General features: G+C 37.3%; 1 protein-coding gene across 1 annotated transcript in view; it reads left to right on the plus strand.

Moving 5' to 3' along the window:
- Positions 1-525: 525 nt before the first annotated feature.
- SF3B1 (splicing factor 3b subunit 1) overlaps positions 526-23,831 on the plus strand; it is a gene marked incomplete at its 5' end in the record, with an annotated part of 39,968 nt that continues 16,662 nt past the window's right edge. Inside the window, 7 exons of the mRNA XM_079710684.1 lie at positions 526-544; positions 1,997-2,173; positions 12,999-13,165; positions 14,503-14,607; positions 14,975-15,089; positions 16,923-17,002; positions 18,213-18,383. Of these exons, the coding sequence (XP_079566810.1) occupies positions 526-544; positions 1,997-2,173; positions 12,999-13,165; positions 14,503-14,607; positions 14,975-15,089; positions 16,923-17,002; positions 18,213-18,383 (834 nt within the window). The remainder of the gene's footprint in view (positions 545-1,996; positions 2,174-12,998; positions 13,166-14,502; positions 14,608-14,974; positions 15,090-16,922; positions 17,003-18,212; positions 18,384-23,831) is intronic.

A 23,831-nucleotide genomic window follows, 5' to 3' on the forward strand; every position in this document is an offset into this window, starting at 1 on the left:
TAAAAAACACTTGTTTCTTACTGTGTAAAAATCCAAGTCACTATTTTATTAAAAACAATTCATCTTTTAGAAGATTAAGAGAAGGGAGTCTCACTTGATCTTTGGCAAAGTCTCTCATACCTCACTACCCAATATATGTCCTTGCCCTACAAAAGTAACTTAATACCTAGGAACCTAGAGAAATTATGTGCATAACATAATACAAAGTGGCCAGCGGGCACAGCTTTTATCTTGGAAAGACAAAGGACATGTGACAAAGCATAGTGTTACAAATGCTTTTTATTTCATTTATTTTTTTCTGTTTATAAAGATAATACATGCTCATAGCGGAGTATCTGGAAAATACTAAAAATTATAAAGAAAAAAACACTCAAAATTCCATCATTCACAAATATCCACTATTAACATTTTGGTGAATTTCCTTTTCATATATTTTTACATGACTGTGATTGTCTTGTATAAACGAATTTAAGATAAAAAATCATGAATCAAGAAATGCAACATACTTGCAATCTTTTTGCCAACATGGCTGAACTCTTAGCTTGTTGGTTATTGATGGACATATAACACCCTTTTCTAATTCATTATTTCTTATTCATTTTATTATTTTAAAATATGCTATTTTGTATCTGTAAAAGAATATACATAATCAATGTGTAGGTTATAAACCATTTAAGGAATGTCTGTGGACCCTCTGACAATCCAAGAGCTGGAAGTTATCAACAATTGGCATAATCTACATGTTCCTCTCTTATCTCATCCCGTTCTTCCTCTGGCTACTGTTTAACCTAAATTAAAACAAATCAAACAAATGAAAACTTTAACCCATCAAATTGATTTTTTCATTGGTGCTAATAAAAAAACTCACTTTTTTGTTACTAAAGTTTCTACTACATATTTGTATTGAGTCAGTCACACAGCAAGGTAAACTGTTTTCTTTGTGATAGCTATAACCTGACCCTTGCCTGCTTTACAAGGCTGCTTCCAGTACCAACTTCCCTCTTAAGTTCTTTTGTTCTTCAGAGTCCAAGGCCAGTGTCACAATACAAGCTTATGCTCCTATAGCTGATGCTTAGAAGAAAAAAGACCACTGTATTTTTTTAGCATATATTTTATTTTATTTTTCACATCTTTATTGGAGTATAATTGCTTTACGATGGTGTTAGTTTCTGCTTCATAAGAAAGTGAATCAGCTATACATATACATATATCCCCATATCTCCTCCCTCTTGTGTCCCCCTCCCACCCTCCCTATCCACCTCACCACTGTATTTTTATCTTTTAAAAATTCCTGATTTAGGAATGAAGTTTAGGATTAAAAGAGGCATTTCATTAGTGTTAACGCTGACGATCAGGGCTTTTCTAAGAACTCAGAAAGTTTAAAAAGGCTTTAAAGGACTGGCAGAGTTCCTGCTGTGTAACTTAATAACTGAGTGATATTGCACAATTTATATATTCCCCCCACTCTAGTTTTTTCTCTCATTTCTTAAATGGGATTAGCCCGTTTATCCACTTTATGGGATTTATGGGATTAGCAACAATTTACCCACTTTTTGTGAACTTCAATAGTGTTTGGGAACGTATATTGTAGACGAAACTCCTATCCAAATGGTATTTAGAAAGAAAGAAAAATGACCTTGAATTACAGCGCGAAGGATGAGACTGTTGTAACTGTTTCTGTAACTAAGCACTGCAACATCTGAGACATGCTAAAGAAAGCTTTTGTTTGGCTCCAGAACGCCGGTCCGGTGAATTTGGAGGAAGGGGATTGAAGGCCTGAGCCTTCTTCCAGCCCTGAAACCATAATGTTTCTTTCAGTGACTGTTTTTAACTGCCCTGGTATACCCTGGTGTAATCCACTTTACTCCAAGGCAGCGTTACTCACTTTAAGGCACTAAGGCTCACCTAGCCCTTTTCCGGTTTACCGGGAAAACCGCCTCCGGGCCCAACCCTGGCTCCTCCCTCCACCCACAATGCACCTCTCTGTTCTATCTAGGTGGCTGTTCTGTCACGTGTCATCGACGGAGCGCGCTCCCGCTTGGCGCTTGCGTGGAGAGCGGCCCCCAACTGTTTTTCTCCGTGGCAGCGGCGACGAGCGGAAGTTCTTGGGAGCGCCAGTTCCGTCTGTGTGTTCGAGTGGACAAAATGGCGAAGATCGCGAAAACCCACGAAGGTAAGCGGTCTTTCCCTTGTTACGTAGGTTCTCCGCTGCCCAGCCTGCTAAGACTTTGTCTTCCTAGGTTTTTGCCTCTTCCTGTGGTTCCTTTTCTGGGGGCCCGAGTCCGCGCTTCGGGGCCCGCGTCGTCTGCTCGGCGCCAGCGGCGCAGGCCACTGCCCCGCGTAATGGCGTCCTACTCATACCCCCCCGACAGGCGCTTTGTTCAGTGTTCGGGAGCTGCTGCTTCAGCGTTGCTTTTCTTCTCTGACCCGGGGGCCTCGTTAAACGGCTCGCTAAGGAAGATTCCTGGGCAAGGGAGAGGGGAAGAGCGCGTGGGAACAAAGTCTTCCTCGCCTCTTGGAACTGTCGTTGGCATAGTTTGTGCATGGGAGAGTCAGAAAAACACTGAAATACGGCATCCGCTTTCCGGGCAGCCTTCAGTCGAGTTTAGTCAGACTGAGGCCCATTACTCTTAACCTTGGTTAATCTGCATGTCTTAAGGCGTACAAGATACTTATCTTGTTTTTTTGTTGTTGTTCGAAATGATTTGGGAATAAAATCTGGTAGTTTTTCCCTCCCTGGATCACTTTTAGTATAATATGGGTCTTTTTCTTCCTCCAAAGAAGGCAAAGGTCCTTTTCTTTCCACCATATTATTGGTGGAAGAGAGAAAGGCACATTAATGGCCAAAGCATTTGAAGTAGTTGGTCGTTTTGTGGAATACAGAGTATGCATTAGGAAAATGTTGGGAATAGGCTGGCGTCCCCGTCAGGGAGTATCCAGAAATGACAGGAAGTAGGGTCACTGTTGAGAAGAGATGAGGCATGGGAAGTTGGAGCTGCATTCCTTGATTTCTGACTTGGAATCTGAAATTTTCATCAAACACGAGCTTCCAAGAGTCAACTTTTATTTCACACATCGTTTCTAGGTTCCTGGCTCAGGGTTAGTCTGTGAGAGGTAATAAAGACTAAGGCCATCAAGTTTTACAGCCTAATGGGGAAACAGATATGTATACGTCTTCATTCTTATATGAGGCAAATGAATGCTTAAAAAAAGTGTAAGCAACATGGTCTGGGAGCCTGGGTAACGAACGGAGTAATTAATTTATACTTAGGGCTGTTTCATAGAGGAGGTGAGGTGTCCTTGGTCTAAAAGGATCAATCGGTTTTAAATTAGGGGAGGACATTTGAGCCCGAGAGACCATCTTGTACCTAGGCAGTGAGTCGTGAAAGATGTGTTTGAGTGGTTGGCTGTAGCAGGAAAAGAGAGTGCAAGGAGGGAAAAAAGTAGATGCATCTCGAAATGTTGGTTGGGGCTATTGATAATTGTATCACCCATGGGAACTGAAGTCTAGCTTTCTGCAACTTAAGAAACAGGCTAATGAAGTGGCAATAACTTTAATATTTTTATTATTCTTGTTAGGTAGTTGGGATTTAAACACTGTTTTAACCCCGAAGTGTTTTTTAGGCATTTCTGTCTTTAGACTATCTCAAACATACTTTTTGCAAGATAATTAGAAAAAGTAAAGATGTTGGCTATTGTTTATTCAAGAGTAGATTATTTGGGGCATTTTGTGGCTTTGATTACTTGTTTATTGGTATCTTTATCATGAGATACTTTCGGATAAGAAAATCAAAGTTATGATTAGTTTTCCTGCGTTTTAGAAACCCAGTTGAAAGTTTCGGTCTACAGAAGATTGCAATTCATTTACCAAAATTGCTCTCTTATTTGGGATTGTGCTTCCTATCAATATGAATTAGCTGAGGCCATAAAGAAAGTATTGGAGCATTCAGTTTCACATCTGAATACCTTCTGTATACAAGATATTGTCCATCACTTAGGAGTATAATACAGTGGGATGAATGTTAGTGATGAATGTTACATAGTTTCTTGCTCCTTCCTCATGACATTTTCCTGGAGAACGCTAGTCCTTCAAGGTCCATCTCTGTTTTCACTTGTTAAGCCATCTCTGATAACCTGGAGCAGAATTAGTTTCTTGGTGTTTGTTTTTTGTGCTGCTACTACAGCACTCTATAAATCGTTATTACTTAGAATATTCTCTTGTGTTAAGGTTTTCTTTTCCACTTTGAAGTTGTGTACAGAAAGTGTACTTTGGTATCAACAGTAGCTCGTGTGTGATGAGTGCTGAATATTTTATCAACACTTATTGAGAGATTAATTTATACCGTAAATATTAAGGGTGTCACAGAAAGGGGACACAAACTTGAACGATTGGGTAGGTTTCGATACATCTGTTTGGCTAAGATAGGTGGGAAGTAGGACTTATATTTTGGGAACCTCCTGAGCTCAGAGGAAGAAGTGTTAGGTTAGCATCAGATTAGGGAAGGCTTTGGACACTGAGCTAGGTTTCACTTTGGCCTTCGGATATCTACAGGATAAAGTGCCCTCCTCATTCTCCCAGGTAACAGATTACTTCTGTGATTTAGGAAAGTCATTGGTTGCAGAGTGAAGGATGACCTAAAGGGAGTAACTTTTTAGGTTATTGAAGCAGTTGAGAGGAGGTCTTGAATGTGGACCTCACTGGAGCAACATTTGGGGTTTTTTTTTTTTTTTTTTTTGGCTGTGCTGCTCGACTTGCGGGATCTTAGTTACCGCACCAGGGGTTGAAAATGGGCCACGTCAGTAAAGTGCCGAGTCCTAACCACTGGACTGCCAGAGAACTCCCTGGAGAAACTTTTTAAAATGTGTAATACTTGTTTAATTTTTGTCTTAGAGTTGTCTGTCATGTTGCCTTTTAAAATAAAGATTATATAATTTTTTCTTTCTAAATAATGTTGCTGGTAAAGACATTTCTTTGTTGTACCTTACAATTTATTGTTAAAGTAATGGCTGCATCAGTACTTTGTAATTGAGGCTTGTGAAGTAAGTAATATTGTATTCAAACTGAAGTAGGTTATTGTTGTACCTTCCAATGTGGTTCTTTTCACAGACTATTACTTCCCATCATTGAACCAAACTGCTAACTTTTTTTTTTCTTGTTGTCATATTCCTTTCAAATATTTCTGTTAGGATCAAGTCTTAACATCCTCTTTAACCAACCCAGTTATTTTTTTATCCTGGGTCAGTGTGGCTTATGCTTTCCAGTGTTGAAATATAAAAAGAGCTGGACTTATTCAAGTCGAATATAATCCCTTTCTGCATGTTAAATTGTGTCAAGTGTATACAGTTATTAATGTGCATAATCTTGCCATCCAGCAGTTCTTCAGCTGTTGGTGATTTTGGCCCATGAGCGAATACACACTTTTCTGTTCAGAAAGGAAAATAGATGGATTATCCAAAAATCCCATATATTGGCTTGTTTTGCCACTATCCCTTGAATGGATTTTGGGGGGCATCACAAGGCTGAAAAAGTTTTCTCCCTTAGTCTCTGCTTGCAGAAAGGCTTGGAATAATCAGTTGTTACTCTGAATCTTATGGGATTTTTATTTTCCTGTGTCCAGAATAGTTACTGTTTTGGTTTTGTAGGTATTCAGGATGAATGTTGCTAGTCAAAATAAAAACGAAAAGAAATTGCTTAAAGATTTTGAAAAAAATTTTTCCTGTAGAATTATTTAAGAATTAATTTCATTGATATTAGTTAGGAATTAATCATTTAGGAACTGTTATCTGTAGTGTTTAGTAAAATAATTTACCGTTATAGTTAGTTGTCCTAGTGCGGTTTTGTTGAAGGAAAAGATTGAGAGTTGGTATACAGAATATACTTTCTATTTTTCTGGATGTCTTTTGGAAGTCTCATATTTGAGAAATCCTTGCTCACCACCTGCTTCTGATTGGTGGAGATTAGATGTCACTTATGGGCCAGACTGAAAGGTGTCAGTGAGTGATTAACATCCAAAGGCTGTGTCTGTGTAACACATAATGAATAGTAATTAGAACGTTGCAAATAATACAGATTAAAAATGAGGAATAAAGATGTATCAAGGAGGAGGAAGTGCTGCAAGCTGGACTTAGCAATGTGTGAGACATAGAAGAAAGAAAAAGCACAGAAAGGGAAACCAGTAGAACAGAATTGGTGGGGAGCAGTTAAACAGGTGTATCAGATGTGACCAGTGGTGGTTTATCTCAGAGTTTGATATTTAGGTCTTAGTTTAAAATACAAACAGTAGGTTAGATGTTGCCCATCTTTTAAAAGACCCCTAGTTCCAGCAGTACTGTCTTTTGATGTCAAACTCAATTCCCAGATAAAACATTTGATGTGTTTATGTCAGAAAAATGTCTATAATTTTAAATTTTAAGTTATCACATTTTTTGGATTATAAAAGTAACAGTAATTTTTAAGTAAATGAAAAATGAATATTTATTGAATGAATTGAGATTTCAGATGGGCCAGTTCATAAATTTATTCATTAATTCACACTGTTAATTTCTATCTCCTAGGGAAGGATTTGTTCGCTGATAGTTGAAAATATTCCTAGGATCAGAATTCCTCTCCAAAAAGAGGGGTTTCAATTGAATAATAACATTTATTTTTTGTAGATCATTGGAGCAAATTTAGTTTCGAAGCAAATCCAAGATGTATCATTTTATCCATACATTTTTCAGTGTGTATCTCTAAAATGTCAGGACTTTAAAAAATACCATTGTTGGGAGTTCCCTGGTGGTCTAGTGGTTAAAATTCGGTGCTTTCGCTGCCGTGGCCCGGGTTCAGTCCCTGGTCGGGGAACTGAGATCCCACAAGCTGTGCGGCGTGGCCAAATAAGAAAAAAAAAATACCATTATTGCACCTAAAATTAATATAATAAAATATCCATCAGTGTTGGGAATCAAGTTCCAAATAAAGTTCATACATTGTGATTAGTCTTAAATCATTGTTCCTCCATCTCTTTTTCTTTTTTCTTGCCATTAACTTGTTGCAGTATCTTTGTCCTGTAGAGTTTCCCACAGTCTAGAGGGAAAATAGAAGATGGCAATAAAAACACTCAACTTTCTCTTAGACTCTCCCACCACTACTGCTGCAGTCAAGGTGTCAGTAGGCCCACAGGCAAGGGAAGCTCCAAGAATATTATTGGGTTTTGAAGTGAGCACAGTTCTGAAATCATACTTCAGGTTTAGGTTGGACTAGCCGTGGCAAGGAGCTCTAACAAAGAACTTGCAAACTCAGGTGCCCGTCCCACTATAATTTTAATGGCAATGAATATACTCTCAACATTTTCTAATAAGCTTAACTGCTACCTGAAATAGTTTTTCGTGTGTGTGTCATTTTTTTTTTTTTTTTTGGACTCCCAGTGATAGACATGCCTTAAAATAGGAATACCAACTTAAGAAAAACCCCATTCTTGACCGTTTACCCTCAAGGATCCTCCTTAAGTGAGGCTCTTTCAGGCTCTTTGGTAAATACAAGTCTAATACTTAACTAGTACTTCGATTTCTTGTCTAAGACTTTTTTTTTTTTAACCACTTGCAGACTATACCAACTCTGGGGATTTGAAGGACTATGCATAATTTTAATTTTAGGATTCCAAATCTGCTGTCAAGATAAGGAATCCCTGCTTTCTTTTTAAGTGTTCAGCATTAGTAACCAAGAGTCCTACCATAGAAGCCTCCTTCCCCCTCAGTAGACTTTACTGAAGATGGGGGTAGGGTTGGGTGGAGAACAGAAGTGAGGCTTTCATTCAGATAATCAGATAATTTAGAAATCCATATTAGATGTTTTTACCTTCTGTTACCCTTTCTTTAGCACCATAAAACTGTGGAATTTTATAATTTCACTTACCCCAGCTTTTCTTCATTTTACTTGTTCTCTTAATTCCTCTTCTCCATTTCATTTCTCAAAATCCTTCCGTTGTACAGAATAATTAAGTTCTCCTCTGTCCTTAAACTTGCTTAAGTAAACCAAGAGTTTGTGATAAAATGAAACAAATACTTGTTATAAGACCCGGCAATCCTGCTCATAGGTATTTACCCAAGTGGTATTAAAACCTGTGTTCACACAAAAACCTGTACACTGATGTTTACAGCAGCTTCTACAAACTCAAACAACTTGAATCCCCATAGAGAATGGGTAAACATGCTGTAGTACTATGGAATGCTACTTGGTAATAAAAAAGCACAAACTTGATGCGCACAACATGAAGACTGGAATATTTATGGGTTTGGTTGGATTAGAGTGCCAGCTCTTGGCAATCATATGTGTGGCCACTAGGAGGTCCTAGTCTCTGGTGTTTAGCAGACACTTCATTTTTTTTATTTTCACATCTGAATGTCTTGAATTACAGAGATTCTAAATTGGAAAGGGATTAGGTAGGAACAGATTAGCATAAACATTTCCTTCTTTGTTTGCCTCCTCAAGTCTTTTATTTAAAATTTTTTTTTTCTTTTTCTTTGGCTGTGTTGGGTCTTCGTTGCTGTGTGCGGGCTTTCTCTAGTTGCAGCGAGTGGGGGCTACTCTTCGTTGTGGTGGCTTCTCTTCTTTTTGTTGCGGAGCACGGGCTCTAGGCACTTGAGCTTCAGTAGTTGTGGCACTTGGGCTCAGTAGTTGTGGCTTGTAGGCTTTAGAGCGCAGGCTCAGTAGTTGTGGCGCACGGGCTTAGTTGCTCCGTGGCATGTGGGATCTTCCCGGACCAGGGCTCAAACCCGTGTCCCTCGCACTTGGCAGGGGGATTCTTAACCACTGTGCCACCAGGGAAGTCCAAGTCTTTTATTTAATATTTCAGACCTCTGGTTATTCTTTTGAATATATTCCACCTCATTTTTTTTTCATACTTGGTAACAAGTGCTATGCATTCATCGTTTGCTGTCAGAAATTATCTATTTGATTATTTTTAGTTCGTATTTTAAGAAAGTACAGGAATACCTGCATACCAGTAGCTGTAATTTAGTGTTAGCTTTGAAAGTAAGGAGTTAAAGACAACTTTTTTCTCTTTCCCAGTTTTTTATAAACCCTTGCTGGGGAGAAAAATTACTTTCAATGACTTCTACAGATTGAAAATTACATTTTTATTATGAAATATAATACAGGGAAGTGTAGGAAAAAATGTTATGAACATAGTGTAACCCATTGCCCAGCTTTACCAATTTTTTTTTTTTTTTTTTTTTTTTTTGCGGTACGCGGGCCTCTCACTGTTGCAGCCTCTCCCATTGCGGAGCACAGGCTCCGGACGCGCAGGCTCAGCGGCCATGGCTCACGGGCCTAGCCGCTCCGCAATATGTGGGATGTTCCCGGACCGGGGCACAAACCCATTTCCCCTGCATCGGTAGGCAGACTCTCAACCACTGCGCCACCAGGGAAGCCCCGCCAATTCCTAATATTTTGCTGTATTCCACAAATTTTATTTATTTTGGAAACAAAACAAAGTTACCTTATTTGTGAACATATTGATACATTTGTTTGCTCATAAATATTTGATTGTATTATGTTTGGTATTGGCACAAGTTTTATTAAGAAATAATTACAGGGTTTTCTAGTTTTTAATTCTGTTACTTGTATAACTGCTGAGTTTTGTGAAATCTTTTGTAATTTTGTGGATAACACGATTTTTGTAAATGTGCTGCAGTTGACAATGCAAAACAAAATCCACTAGCTTTTTGGACTTTAATCCATACAGATAACGATACAGAAATAGTAACTGGTTGAACTATATACATAACCTGTTGAAATTTAGTAATGAACCTCGCCCTCAGAATTTAACCATGAACAGCTGCCTAGCCCCATTTGATTCAATAAGTATCCAGTCACAGTTCATACAGGCTTCATACAAATGCTAATTCAATATTTGTGTACCTTTGTAAGAAAACTGTTGCTGATCAGTAAGGACATAAAATCAGTAGGTAAAATTCAGTAGATGAAAGTAGTTTCTGAATAAATATATAATCCAAAAAAGGATAATAGTTGGTGAAAACTTATAATGGAAAAGTTCTTTAGAAGGAAAATAAAACTGTCTGTGATGTGTTAGTGGGGCAGCACGCTGCACAATGATAGGTGTGGTGTGATGCAATTTTTATGAAACAGTGCCCCTTCCTGGTTTTTTAGTTGTATATGACCTAGAAGAAAGTATAAAATTGGTGATTTTGGTGAGAGTGGGCTGGGGCTGGAAATGAAGGGATGATGGTCTAGGTATGAGTTTCCTGGGGGGGTTTATTAGTAATGTGGGAGCCTGGGCTCATACATTGGAGGTTCTGATATAGTGTGTCTGAGTCTTAGGAGTCTGTCCTTGTAACAGGTGCCCCAGGTGATTTCGATGTAAGTGGTCAGTAGACCACACTGATGCTGTAGAGGGGAGATGGCATACTATTTGGCTGGCCTGATTGACTCGTTTATGTTTCTTGCCTGGATCCTGATGGCGGTAGCATTTGTGGTTCTTTAAAAGAACCTATTTACTTAAAAGTGGTACATGTACCTAGTGGTTGGGGTAAGAAAAAAAAAGCCTCAAACATTGCTGAAATGGAAATGCTCAAAATAGGAAAAAATGAAGGGTAGATCTCCACTTACCCTTTAGCCAATCTACTAATCCCTGAGAGGTTTCTTTGTATTATACCAGGGGGAAAATGTGTTCCTAGGGGGTGAGGGAAGGGAGCAAATATGGGTTAAAACATATTTATAAATACTTAAAACAGAAGCAACAGTAGAGAGAATAGTAAAATGAATCAGCTAGCTCAAATGAGGATATTTCTGTTTGTGATTAATCGTGGTGGAGGCCCCTGGCTGCCTGTGCTGCTGTTAACAGTTTGGAGGGGAGAAATGCAGGAAAAATGCGTGGTGATGGCGGTGCTATGACACACTATAAAAATTTTGAGATGTGTTTACAAACTGGGACTGCTAATTTCAGTATTAACCCTACTGCATTATATCGAGTTTCTGAGACTTGCTCCCACAAGCTGTGTCTCAGACTAGGTAATGTTACTACATTTTCTACTTTAAACCACACCCCATCTTGAGGAACTAGTGAAGGTTTTCTCCCTTAGCTGAGGGAGGGGGTTGGGCATTTGTGCCACTTGAATTTTTTCCTTTTGGTCCTTGCAAACTAGTAAATGAGTTTTTAAAAGCTTTTTAAATGACTTAATTCAGTTGAAGGTAATGAGCTAGTACAAGCTAGCACAAATTGAAGCATCTATTTGTTAGGCCACAGATCAGTGGCAGTAGAAACTCTTTTTCTTTACACATGTATATGTTATTCATATTACTAAAATGAAACATTAGTTTGTAATTTAAAGTTATCTGTTGTCTGGAAAGACTTAAAAAAAGGTTGGAAGACTAGTCTGTATTCAAAGGAGACTGAAGAGACATGACGACTAAATGCAATGTGTGGTTCTTGATAGGATCATGGATTGAAGAAGGGACCATCTGTAAAGGATGTTACTAGGACCATTGGGGAGATATGAAACTGGATTGTATTTTAGATGATGTCATATCTAGGTTTACTTTCTTGAGCATGTTAATACTGTTGTGGTTATGTGGGAGAATGTTCTAGATCTGGAAATACATGCTGAAATATTAGGGGTTTTAAATGGTTTAGAAAAGTTGCGTGTACACACACGTATTTGTTTTATGTCTTATATACATAAACAGTTGATGAATGTAAGTGAAGAGTATGGGTGTTCATTGTACTGCTTTAATTTTTTTTCAGTCTTGAAAAAATAAAAAAGCAGTTGAAAAGAGTTGATACTTCATTCACCACATTTGCATCTTTTTTTTTTTGGCTGCTTTGGGTCTTCATTGCTGTGCATGGGCTTTCTCTAGTTGCGGCGAGCGGGGCCTATTCTTTGTTGCAGTGTGCAGGCTTCTCGTTGCAGCACATGGGCTCTAGGCGTGCGGGCTTCAGTAGTTGCAGCACACGGGCTCAGTAGTTGTGGCTCCCAGGCTCCAGAGCACAGGCTCAGCAGTCATGGCTCACGGGCTTAGTTGCTCCGCAGCATGTGGGATCTTCCCGGACCAGGGGTCGAACCCGTGTCCCCTGCATTGCAGGCAGATTCTTAACCACTGCGCCACCAGGGAAGTCAACCATGTTCATCTTCTGAATGTCAGACCTATGGCTAGACATGGTGTTTGGGGAGTGAGACATGGCAAGAGTTAATTCAGTCATTGAATGCTTAAGTGTTTCATGCTCATTATGTCCTTCAGTCCTTAAAACAAAACTTTGTTGTAGGAAACTGAGATACATAGGTTAAATAATGTATTAATTAGCAGAGAAAGAGCCTTTGAAGCCATACATTTTGAGTCTAAAGCTCAGACTCTAATTAATCATAAATCTAATGTGATGGTGCTTGCAGCCAAACTGTGTAGGGCTCTGTATTACGTGTTTAAGAATTTAGACTTTATCCTTTATTGTTTTGCTGTTGAAGATGTTTAGGACATCACCTAGGAGCTTGTTAGGAATGCAGAAACTTGGGTCTGATATGATATATAGGCCTACTGCATTCTAACAAAATCAGAACGTGTAGATGATTTGTTGCACGTTTAGGTTTGCGGACCACTCTCCACAGTACTGTTTTTACCTTTCTGGTAGTGTTGAGTTTAAATAATCTTGAGTGTTGTTCTTGGTCCCTTAATCAACATTAACAGTATTATTTTTTCAAGCAGGAAAAGGTTAGAATTCAGCGGTAGTTTAATAAACTTTGGTAACCCATTCTTAAGGTGAGAGTAACTTGTAGTTGGTGAAATAGTAGGCATCTCCTCTGTGTGCGTAAGTATTGTCTGTTGGGTGGAGATGTATTAAATTTATTAAAAATCAATACTTTGTATAGTTACTCCAACCCCTTATGGAATGATTATTTTGAAGTTTCTGTATTTAGAAGAGTTTTTGATAATACTCAGTAGAAAAATGCATTGTGTTGAGTGCTCTTTGGAAAGTGAGTTTAAGAAGATTTTATTAATTTTGTTATAGATATTGAAGCACAGATTCGAGAAATTCAAGGCAAGAAGGCAGCTCTTGATGAAGCTCAAGGAGTGGGCCTTGATTCTACAGGTTATTATGACCAGGAAATTTATGGTGGAAGTGACAGCAGGTTTGCTGGATACGTGACATCTATTGCTGCAACTGAACTTGAAGATGTAAGTTACAAAGTATATAAACAGTCCAAGCATTATTTTGAAGGAGAGCAAGAAATATAAAGGAATCTTCTGTTTTGAGTCATCTGGTTTAATCTGGGGAGACATCTTGGAGATTGGGAGATCTTCCTTTGGGAGAATAAAACTGTCGAAAGTTTCCTTCTCTTGTAAGAAACTTCTGGAAGTGCTCAGTTCTGAATCTTTATGTTAAAACTAGTTTATCCAGCAAAGCACCTGGAAACCATTAACCATTGTAAAGTAAATCCTTATTGTTACCTACTGAGCTCTATCTAGAGTAGCCCAGTGAGAAGTGACTTCATTTTAAACAGCCGTCTGTGCTTGTGACTTTTGATTTCTGACTTGTCCAAAAAACTTGGTGCTGTTTTTTTCCCCCATTGGCATCTTAACATGAGTGGACTTTTTCTTGTTACTCATATTAATGGGCTTTTCATGCCTAATTTAGTTACCCTGAAGGGGGGCTGCCTCTCATTTTGAAATACATCTCTTAAAGTGTTTTCATATATTTCACACAGCTTATATTTTGTCACACCATTTCAAACATCCAAATTTGGTGAAATAGCTGATCATTTTCGTGTAGTTCAGTAATCTATGTACATAGATTATGAAACTTGTTATTTTTATGAAATTCAAGCCATATTTAATTTTATGGTTAGAACTTTTTTTTTTTTTTAAGAAAAATTTTAAAGTTCCAAAGGCAAAATTTCTAGAAGCTGATCAGGCTTATATTTGCATTATTGTACCTTAATGGTAAGAGGCAGTGATGGCTCTGTGTTCCAGAAGCTGAGCGGGAAGTTGTCATTTCATTTTTGAATAAAATTAATGAGGTGTTAAGATCTTCTTGAGATCTATCCATTGTTGCACTTCTTACCTTAGTAAAATAATAATATAACATTGTTCTGTTTAAATGTACTATTAGGGAAATAAATACATTTAAAATTAATTACATTTTACTTGTTTCTGTGGTTAAATCATGTTTTTTAAAAAAAGTTAAAAAGACAAGGAAACTGGAGAGTTCTAAATAAGCTGTTTGTAGTTTCCAAATTTGAAAACAAATTTCGTCATGCGCTCTGTGAGATGAAATGCTCAGGTTTTTCTAGTCCATACCTACTTTATTTACAGAAAGGATTCCTTGTTTAGTATTTTTAAGAGTATAGAGAACTAAATTTCTTTATTAGCCTTTTGAGTTGAAAGGAAAACCTAAGTGTGTTAACAAGTTTCATCACGTTGTCTTTTGATTTCATATTGAATCTTTGTGTGTTCTTTCTAATTTTTAAGTTCTGACGGTTTTGTTTGTGGCTTTCTGGGGGCATTCGTTGCAGGATGACGATGACTACTCCTCATCTACAAGTTTGCTTGGTCAGAAGAAGCCAGGATATCATGCCCCTGTGGCATTGCTTAATGATATACCACAGTCAACAGAACAGGTGACTTTTTTTTTTTTAAGTTAAAACCAGAGTTTATTCAGCTAAAGAAAACTGAACGTCTCAATTCCAATGCAAAGTCACATATTTTAGGAATCAAGTTATTACAGTGTTCTGAGAAGAGTTGATTTGGGAGAATTAGAAATAGTAGTTTATTTCAAAAAGGTGATCATTTCATGAAGGATTGAACTATGGAAATTGTCTCATTTCCATATGCCTTATTTTTTCACATTAGCATTTATCTGAAAAATGATACATAACATTAGGTATTAAACATTTTTACATGTTTTATAATGTTCTGATTTTTGTTTGTGACATTCTCTTTGGTTATTTAATAAGTGCGTGTTAAGTGAGACATACCTCTTTTCAGTATGATCCATTTGCTGAGCACCGACCTCCGAAGATTGCAGATCGGGAAGATGAATACAAAAAGCACAGGCGGACCATGATAATTTCCCCAGAGCGTCTTGATCCTTTTGCAGATGGTAATACTTTCCCACTTTTCTATAAGTATTCAGAAATTTACTTGTGTTAAGTTGTCTTTAGCCCTTTGATTTTTTTTGGCATGCTTATGAATTTGCTTTTCTTTTTAAAAATCCCCCTTATAGATTTGTATAGATTTGGTTGAAGTCACAGATGCCATATTCTTCATCTTTATAATGCCAGTTTTCTTTCCAGGTAGAAGGACAAGAAACTAATGAGCCAATGCCATAGAAACGCAAAGGGTTAAAGGTTTTTCTTTTACTTTTGTTTTGGGTACGCTTTCTTTACTTTGAACAAATGTGTTTTTCTGCTCAAAATACTTTCAAATTATTGAAAGTTTTCATTCCAAGTCTTAGATTTTTAGGATTGTTACTTTTGAGAAACTGTTTCCACATTAGAGCTCCCCTCATATTGCTCTAAATATAGTTTAGTAAATGCACCTACTTTGCTCTAAGCATACTTAAAGTTAAAACAAAAGTATGTATACAAAGACTTTGATATTTTTAATAGCTGGAGTCTGTTTTGCTAATTTTAGTGTGCAGGTCAGCACAAGGGGCATAGTGAGCCTGATGGAAGCTTTCCTCAGGTGAGTGAGTTTCAAGATCAAAGTTAGGTGCCTGTTTCTTAAAATTAGATTCTGCTGCAGGTTTACAAATTAGACTTTCAGCCTGCATGAATTAGTAGGGATATTCTTTTTTTTACTTGCATAATTGTAATTGATTTAAACATGTATGTCAGAATTCACAGGCCCATACTAACTGTCCTTAATTTCTTTCCTACAGCAGTACTGCTATATGCCAGTCCTGTCTGCATTCTTAAGGGTGCAGTTCAACACATCCTCTCTAGATTATGGTGAAAAAGTATTCCAAAGGAAGTCTTATCAGAGATAGTGTCAGAAAGAATGACACTACCAATTGGGCATGATCTTCAGCATAGGAAATGTCTTAGACCTTTATTAGTTTTTCCTAAATTGTGATGCTATACTACTTGTATAGCTAATTATCACATTTCTAAAACGTAGTGTGCCTCTGTGAATCTTGTTATATATTGTTTGGGCTTCTTTAAGATATTTTGAAGTTTGAAAAGCAAATACTGAAACTTTAACCAAGAGACTAACACATCTCTTTGTACACCACTTTTCTTCTGTATGCATCATAATAACTGGTAGAAGTAATATATTTCAAGTAATATGTTTCCAGTTGTTATTTATACTTTCTAAGAAAATAAAAATATGTTTCTGGGTCAACAAAAAGTAAAAATCATGAAGCCCTTTTTAGTAACATGACATCAGAATAAGAGGTATATTTTTAAAAATCAGATTTTCTAAACTGTAACTGTTTTAGAACATTGTATGAAGAACTTATCTAGTCATAGTTACTTATAGTCAGGATTTTAACAGCTTGCAACAGGTAATGTTTTGAATATAAATATCTTTCCAAAGTGTTACTAATGGTAAAGAGATAATTTTCTAGGCTTCTATTCTGCTGCTTGAAGTCAGAACTGCTGATGGAGACAAAGGCACGAAAGTGTACGTATTCCGGATTAGCAACCCAGGAACCCATCACTTCTGAAGACTCTAAACTGTGCTGTCATTTTGTTTTTATATGCATTAAAATATTTGTTTTAAACTGCTGTAGATATGTTTGTGTTCAAACAGGTTAAATTGATCAGCAAACTCAATAAAAAGTAAGATGTGTAATTATTAAAGTTTTCCATCAAAAAATAAATTAAATGATTATGGAATAATGTAATATTAGAGCAGGGCAGATAAATCAGTTGAACCTAATTATCTTTTATTTATTGTACTCTTGTACTGTTGCTGTTCTTTTCTGCAGGAGGGAAGACCCCTGATCCTAAAATGAATGCTAGGACTTACATGGATGTAATGCGAGAACAACATTTAACTAAAGAAGAGGTCTGTGAACCTGCTTTTTATTTTAATGGTGTTGAAAGTATGTAAAGAAAGTTGAGATTAAGAGACTTTTATGTTTCCTTTTTATTTGCTGCACAAGTAATATTTTAACATTATTAATAAAAATTAAGTTGAGAAAGAACCTTATTCAAAATTCTAACATCTCCCAAATTAAGCTTTTCATATTTCTATACTATCCTTTTCTAGTGCCTGGCCCCTTGGCCACATGTATATGCATATATATCTTACAGTGGATATATCTGGGGGTGGATTGATGGTGTGTGCCTGAAGTCTGTGTAAGGGAAAAGTCAAAGAGTAAAATCTTTTTTTTTTTGTTTGTTTTGTTTTGTTTTGTTTTGTTTTGTTTTGTTTTTTGCGGTATGCGGGCCTCTCACTGTTGTGGCCTCTCCCTCTGCGGAGCACAGGCTCCGGACGCGCAGGCCCAGCGGCCATGGCTCACGGGCCCAGCTGCTCCGAGGCACGTGGGATCCTCCCGGACCGGGGCACGAGCCCATGTCCCCTGCATCGGCAGGCGGACTCACAACCACTGCGCCACCAGGGAAGCCCTAAAATCATTTTTTGAAAAGCCTCTAATTCTTCCATAAAATTTAGTTTGAATATGGGTGGAGAATTCTAACGAATTCCTGCTGGCCTGCAGAGATTGCTGTGTTTTGTTTTAATAGTTAATCTTCATAACTTTATTATAAATATATAATAGATTGGTTTGTTGGATGAATTAAATGCGGTAATGGAACTCTACTTTAAAATCATAGGCTAAATGTATTTTTTGTGACTATATTATATATAATATTTCATAGTTATAACAAAATTTTGGAAATTTCACTTTTATTACTTTTCTAACTTATTACATAGTCTTAATTACTATTATATGAGTTTTAGGTAAAACTTTTTCATTGGAACCATTTTGGTTCACTACCATTGACTGAAGATTTTACTTCATTAACTGTTATATAAAGCAGTGCACTCTATGTAATAAATTCTGTATTTGCTCATCTGTTGTGCGGAAAGACAGTATATAAAACTTGAAAATACAGGAAAGAGAGGGAAAATAAGGAATGGGTCTACCAGTAGCATAGAAAGGAGAATGAGTGAAAAATAAAATGGCATTATATAGAAATGACTCTACTAATGATATAAAAATATATTGAAAATGTTTTAAAAGATGCTCACTGTTTATTCAAATATTTTTCAGAGAGAAATTAGGCAACAGCTAGCAGAAAAAGCTAAAGCTGGAGAACTAAAAGTCGTCAATGGAGCAGCAGCATCCCAGCCTCCCTCAAAACGAAAACGGCGCTGGGATCAAACAGCTGATCAGACTCCTGGTGCCACTCCAAAAAAGCTATCAAGTTGGGATCAAGCAGAGGTAATTTCTTTTTTTAGTTTTTTATTATTACTATTTTAAATTTATTTTTCTCATAGAATATGTTAGTCTGCTTTTGTTGACACAACAAGATAACCGCAGACTGGGTAGCTTAAACAGGAGACATTTTCTCACAGTTCTGAATCAAGGTGCCAACAGGGTTAGTGTGTGGTGAGAGCTCTCTTCCTGGTTTGCACACATCTGCCTTCTTGCTGTGTCCTCAAGAGACCTTTGCACACATGGAAAGAGCGAGGGAGCTCTGGTGTCTCTTTTCCTATAAGGACACCAGTCCTATCAGATTCATGTCCAACCTTGTGACCTCATTTAGCCTCATTACTTCACTAAAGGCCCAGTCTCCAAGTACAGTTACAGTGAGGATAAGGGCTTCGACATGACTTTTGGTGGAGACATAGTTCAGTTCATAACATGGGGTAAAGGAATTTTCCTTTTGGAATATTAATTATAGATATGTAAGTATGTCACATTATATGGAGGTTGAGTATAACAGTGGTCTTCCTCATTTTTTAGATGGATAATTTAAGTCTCTGACCATAGGTGTCAGATACATAACGCTACTGCGTTTCCTTCGTCAGTTGATTTTCCTAGAAACTTTTTTTTGGTGGTAAAATGTATATAAAATTTGCCATTTTAAACCATTTTTAAGTGTACAATTCGGTGGTATTGATGACACTGTGCATCAAGCACCACCATGATTTATTTTCAAAACTTTTTCATCACTTCAAGGAAACTCTGTGATCATTAAGCAATAACTCTGTCCCGCTCCCCTTCAGATGACTTCTTTATGCTCTGTGAAACCTGTAGTACCTCCTTAGCTGCTTCTTTTCTAGTTTATGACTTTGCTTTGTATTTCCCTCTCACCCCAAATAAGAACAATTAAAAAGAAAAAAGTATACATATTCCCACTGTGAAATCTACTGGTATGCCTGTATATGTTCTCCTCTACTTTGTTTTTCCTTCTCTTATAATATGAACTATTGGTACAGGTTGACCATCTAAAGCTAACCCATCTGCTTATGTGCCATTTCCCATCTCTTATTACTCAAGGACTCTCATGTAACATCAGTAACATCAGAAGATAAACAGAATTGATAAACCATTAGCCAGACTCATCAAGAAAAAAAGGGAGAAGACTCAAATCAATAGAATTAGAAATGAAAAAGGAGAGGTAACAACTGACCTGCAGAAATACAAAAGATCATGAGAGATTACTACAAGCAACTCTATGCCAATAAAATGGACAACCTGGAAGAAATGGACAAGTTCTTAGAAAAGCACAACCTGCTAAGACTGAATCAGGAAGAAATAGAAAATATGAACAGACCAATCACAAGCACTGAAATTGAAACTGTGATTAAAAATCTTCCAACAAACAAAAGCCCAGGACCAGATGGCTTCACAGGCGAATTCTATCAAACATTTAGAGAAGAGCTAACACCTGTCCTTCTCAAACTCTTCCAAAATATAGCAGAGGGAGGAACACTCCCAAACTCATTCTACGAGGCCACCATCACATTGATACCAAAACCAGACAAGGATGTCACAAAGAAAGAAAACTACAGGCCAATATCACTGATGAACATAGATGCAAAAATCCTCAACAGAATACTATCCAACAGCACATTAAAAGGATCATACACCATGATCAAGTGGGGTTTATTCCAGGAATGCAAGGATTCTTCAGTATACACAAATCAATCAACGTGATACACCATATTAACAAACTGAAGGAGAAAAACCCTATGATCATCTCAATAGATGCAGAGAAAGCTTTCGACAAAATTCAACACCCATTTATGATAAAAACCCTCCAGAAAGTAGGCATAGAGAGAACTTACCTCAACATAATAAAGGCCATATATGACAAACCCACAGCCAACATCGTCCTCGATGGTGAAAAACTGAAACCATTTCCACTAAGATCAGGAACAAGACAAGGTTGCCCAGTCTCACCGCTCTTATTTAACATAGTTTTGGAAGTTTTAGCCACAGCAATCAGAGAAGAAAAGGAAATAAAAGGAATCCAAATCGGAAAAGAAGTAGTAAAGCTGTCACTGTTTGCAGATGACATGATACTATACATAGAGAATTCTTAAGATGCTACCAGAAAACTACTAGAGCTAATCAATGAATTTGGTAAAGTAGCAGGATACAAAATTAATGCACAGAAATCTCTGGCATTCCTATACACTGATGATGAAAAATCTGAAAGTGAAATAAAACATTCCCATTTACCATTGCAACAAAAAGAGTAAAATATCTAGGAATAAACCTACCTAAGGAGACACAAGACCTGTATGCAGAAAATTATAAGACACTGATGAAAGAAATTAAAGATGATACAAATAGATGGAGAGATATACCATGTTCTTGGATTGGAAGAATCAACACTCTGAATATGACTCTACTACCCACAGCAATCTACAGATTCAATGTAATCCCTATCAAACTACCACTGGCATTTTTCACAGAACTAGAACAAAAAATTTCACAATTTGTATGGAAACACAAAAGACCCCGAATAGCCAAAGCAATCTTGAGAAAGAAAAACGGAGCTGGAGGAATCAGGCTCCCTGACTTCAGGCTATACTACAAAGCTACAGTAATCAAGACAGTATGGTACTGGCACAAAAACAGAAAGATAGATCAATGGAACAGGATAGAAAGCCCAGAGATAAACCCACGCACATATGGTCACCTTATCTTTGATAAAGGAGGCAGGAATGTACAGTGGAGAAAGGACAGCCTCTTCAATAAGTGGTGCTGGGAAAACTGGACAGGTACATGTGGAAGTATGAGATTAGATCACTCCCTAACACCATACACAAAAATAAGCTCAAAATGGATTAAAGACCTAAATGTAAGACCAGAAACTATCAAACTCTTAGAGGAAAACATAGGTAGAACACTCTATGACGTAAATCACAGCAAGATCCTTTTTGACCCACCTCCTAGAGAAATGGAAATAAAAACAAAAATAAACACATGGGACCTAATGAAACTTCAGAGCTTTTGCACAGCAAAGGAAACCATAAACAAGACCAAAAGACAGCCCTCAGAATGGGAGAAAATATTTGCAAATGAAGCACCTGACAAAGGATTAATCTCCAAAATTTATAAGCAGCTCATGCAGCTCAATAACAAAAAAAAAACCCAATCCAAAAATGGGCAGAAGACCTAAATAGACATTTCTCCAAAGAAGATATACAGATTGCCAACAAACACGTGAAAGGATGCTCAACATCTTTACTCATTAGAGAAATGCAAATTAAAACTACAATGAGATATCATCTCACACCAGTCAGAATGGCTATCATCAAAAAATCTAGAAACAATAAATGCTGGAGAGGGTGTGGAGAAAAGGGAACACTCTTGCACTGCTGGTGGGAATGTGAATTGGTACAGCCACTATGGAGAACAGTATGGAGGTTCCTTAAAAAACTACAAATAGAACTACCATACGACCCAGCAATCCCACTACTGGGCATATACCCTGAGAAACCCATAATTCAAAAAGAGTCATGTACCAAAATGTTCATTGCAGCTCTATTTACAATAGCCCAGAGATGGAAACAACCTAAGTGTCCATCATCGGATGAATGGATAAAGAAGATGTGGAACATATGTACAATGGACTATTACTCAGTGATAAAAAGAAACGAAATTGAGCTATTTGTAATGAGGTGGATAGACCTAGAGTCTGTCATACAGAGTGAAGTAAGTCAGAAAGAGAAAGACAAATACCGTATGCTAACACATGTATATGGAATTTAAGAAAAAAAAAGTCATGAACCTAGGGGTAAGGAAAAATTAAAAAAATTAAAAAAAAATAAAGCTAACCCATCTGCTTTTGTGCAATTTCCCATCTCTTATTACTCAAGGACTCTCAGGTAACGTCAGTTTTTTTTCTCTGTACTCTAGGTTATTATCATCAGCAAACACATTTTACTAATCTTCATCATTAAAAACAAAAAACAAAATACCACAAGAAATCTTCTCTTGACCCTTACTTCCCCTTCCATCTACCATCCCATTTCTTGCTCTTTTTACCACAAAATGAATGAGTTGTGTATCTATACTTGTGCTCTGGTGCTTTTGCCTGCACCACTCCACCAAATCCTGTTTTGTCAAGATGACTTAACCTCCTCGTTGCTAAATCCAAAGATAAGTCTCAACCCTCATATTACGCAGCGTATCAGTAGCATTCGACATTCTTTGATACCCTCTTAAACCAAAAAAAAAAAAAATTATTTATATATTTACTTATTTATTTATTGGCCGCCCCTCATGGCATGTGGGATCTTAGTTCCCCAACCAGGGATTGAACCCACGCCCCCCGCTTTGGAAGCACAGTCTTAACCGCTGGACCACCAGGGAAGTCCCTTGGTACCCTTTTCTTTCCTAGCCTCTGGGCTTCAGTCTTTCTTGATTCTTGTAATACTCACCTCAGTGACTGTTGCTTTTTAGTCTTGTTTGCTGGATCTTCCTCAGTTTCCTTAAATTTGGGGTACTCTAATGCTCAGTCCTCAGGTCTCTTTTGCATCTAAACTAACTCCCTAGGATCTCACTCCTGTCTTTACATACTATCTTTATAAGACAACTCCCAAATTTACAAATCCATCCCTACTTCTCTGTTCCTCAGACCTGACACATTTACTTTGATATGTATTTGATAGGCATTTCAGAATCAGTATTTATAATAAAACTGATTTTCTGTACTCCTTCCAGCCTGCTCCCATGTCTATTGGCTCAAATCAAACCCTTAGAAATCATTTCAGGGTCATCTTATACTCTTACTCTCTTCCCTGGCATCCTATCCACAAATGCATTTTGTTGGCCCCACCTTTAAATATATTCAGGATCTACCCACTTTTCATGACCCCACCACCCTAGTCTAAGTCACTGTTGACTCTAGCATAGGCTACTGCAGATTTATTTACAAATAAGGAAAAATCTGTCAGGCCATGGCATTGTTTTCCCAAACCCAGAATTGAGATATACTAAACCTAGCACATAATTTCCAAACAGTTTAGTTTTAGATCTTGAGGACTCTCCATTTGCTTGCTGATGTATGAGAGGATTTGGTTCTGTATAATATGTTGTTACTAACTTAAATTCTGTGGTTGACATTCAGTGCAAATTTTAAAAACAGAAAGAGAAACTTGTCCTTTTGGTATCTGTTTAACTGAAAAGGAGACCCAAGAGTTGATGTCTATCTCATAAAAACTGTAGAGATTCAGACCATGTTTTTTTTCACGCTTCTCATTTAACACAACTCCATCTTAATTATGACTGTGGGAATTGCAGTGGATACTAGGAAGCATCTTTTCCTACTTGATTGAGCAGGAAGAGCAGTTGCTGAAAATGAGACTTTTGAACAATTTATGTTCTTTACTCATCTAATTGAGAATTTCTCAACCCTGAGTAATATAT

Source organism: Hyperoodon ampullatus (genome assembly GCF_949752795.1).
Source record: "Hyperoodon ampullatus genome assembly, chromosome: 8".
In the NCBI taxonomy this organism is placed as follows: Eukaryota; Metazoa; Chordata; class Mammalia; order Artiodactyla; family Ziphiidae; genus Hyperoodon; species Hyperoodon ampullatus.